The 1,477-nt window shown below is 42.3% G+C and overlaps 1 protein-coding gene across 4 annotated transcripts in view; it reads left to right on the plus strand.

The window, feature by feature from the left end:
* Nucleotides 1-6: 6 nt before the first annotated feature.
* Nucleotides 7-1,477, plus strand: part of znf384a (zinc finger protein 384 a) — a 9,028-nt gene continuing 7,557 nt past the window's right edge. For all 4 annotated transcript variants that reach the window (XM_017307657.1, XM_017307660.1, XM_017307659.1 and 1 more), the window contains exons 1-2: nt 7-561; nt 1,145-1,463. In XM_017307657.1, coding sequence (XP_017163146.1) covers nt 499-561; nt 1,145-1,463 — 382 coding nt within the window. In that variant the 5' untranslated portion in view covers nt 7-498. The remainder of the gene's footprint in view (nt 562-1,144; nt 1,464-1,477) is intronic.

Genomic DNA, 1,477 nt, shown 5'->3' on the forward strand with positions numbered 1-1,477 from the left:
CCAATTTAAAAAAATGTGCGCTTTTACAAACATGCAAATTTAATTTCAATCACAACTTGTTCAGGCTTGTATTTTTGGTCACAGCAACACATTTTTTGAAAGAGATTAAAGTGCATGGGCTGTGCTGGTAAACATGACAACAGGCTAATCTTCATGCTTGCTTTTCTGTCTCCATCCCTGCCTGGGATGAACATCTCTGCCTGATTCCTTTCACATCCTCAGTTTAAAACATTACAGTTTGATTTAAAAAAAAAACAAAAAACATGGAGCGTTTCCATTTTCTTTCTTCAAGACACACCTTAAATCCAAGGCTTTCTGGAAGCCTTAAGCGTTGAGTGTGTCAGGGTTTAGAGAAGAGGATGTATTGAAAGGAAACAAGCTGAGATGACAAAATACAGCCATGCATGGTCTCTGTTTATGTAACAGAAAGAAAAGACATCAGTGAAGAGGGGAAGGACAGGTGTTTTCTAAGTGTGTTGCTTTTTAATTACAGAAATAATGGACGATTCCCATTTCAACTCATCATACTTTTGGTCTCCCGTCCCCACTGTACAAGGACAGGTAGAGACAACCTTATTGTTGGAAATGTCTTGAAATGATCATGGCTTTAATGGGATTATCACTGACTGTTTATAGAGCTGCTGTAAGGATTCTGTTGATGAATTTAAGCGCCCAGTGAAGTTTTTTTTTTTTAAATGTCTGGTGATGCATTTGCTTGATCACATGATCACTCCTGTCCCTCTCCTCTTTTATCTCTTTATTTTCTCCTTGTTTCTGTTTTTCTTTTACTTTTTGCATCTCACCATGCCTTCGTATTCTCTTTTCTCCCATCATTTTGTGCTCTTCTTTCTCTTCACTAATCCCACTGTTCACTCATTCATTTCACTCTCCTCTTGTCCTGTCACATTTCAAAACCTCATCCATTCTTTTTTTCGTCTCAATCATTCTTGTCATCCTGATACTTAACACTTTTTTCGTTTTCTGCCTTTTTCAAATATCTTTTACCCCATTTTTGTGTCATTGTACATCCTTCTTTATTCTTCTTCCTTCACTATTCTCCCACTCTGTCTCCCTCATGCACCATTTTACTTTCAACCTCCCATCTTTTATTTCTCCACCCTTTACACTTTACACCGCTGTCTAGATTGAGAACGCCATGTTCCTCAACAAGGCAAAGGAGCAGCTGGGTCCAGACAAGGCCAACGCGCCTCCCTTCTCTCACTCTTCTGCGTCTTCCACCTCGTCCCCTCACTACCCCACAGCTGTGCTCGCCATCCCGGGTTCGGTGGATCCAGGGACAGGGGTGCGGGTGGTCCCYAAACAGGAAGGAGGAGGGAATACTTCCGGCGGAGGAGGGGGAAACAGCGGGAACTTGAGTGGAGTAGGGGGACATCTACACCAGTCGCACACCTCCCAGAACGTCACGGTTGTTCCTGTTCCCTCCACTGGGATCATGACTGCAGGTCAGAAAAATAAT

The sequence above is a fragment of the Poecilia reticulata genome, linkage group LG11 (assembly GCF_000633615.1).
Source record: "Poecilia reticulata strain Guanapo linkage group LG11, Guppy_female_1.0+MT, whole genome shotgun sequence".
In the NCBI taxonomy this organism is placed as follows: domain Eukaryota; kingdom Metazoa; phylum Chordata; class Actinopteri; order Cyprinodontiformes; family Poeciliidae; genus Poecilia; species Poecilia reticulata.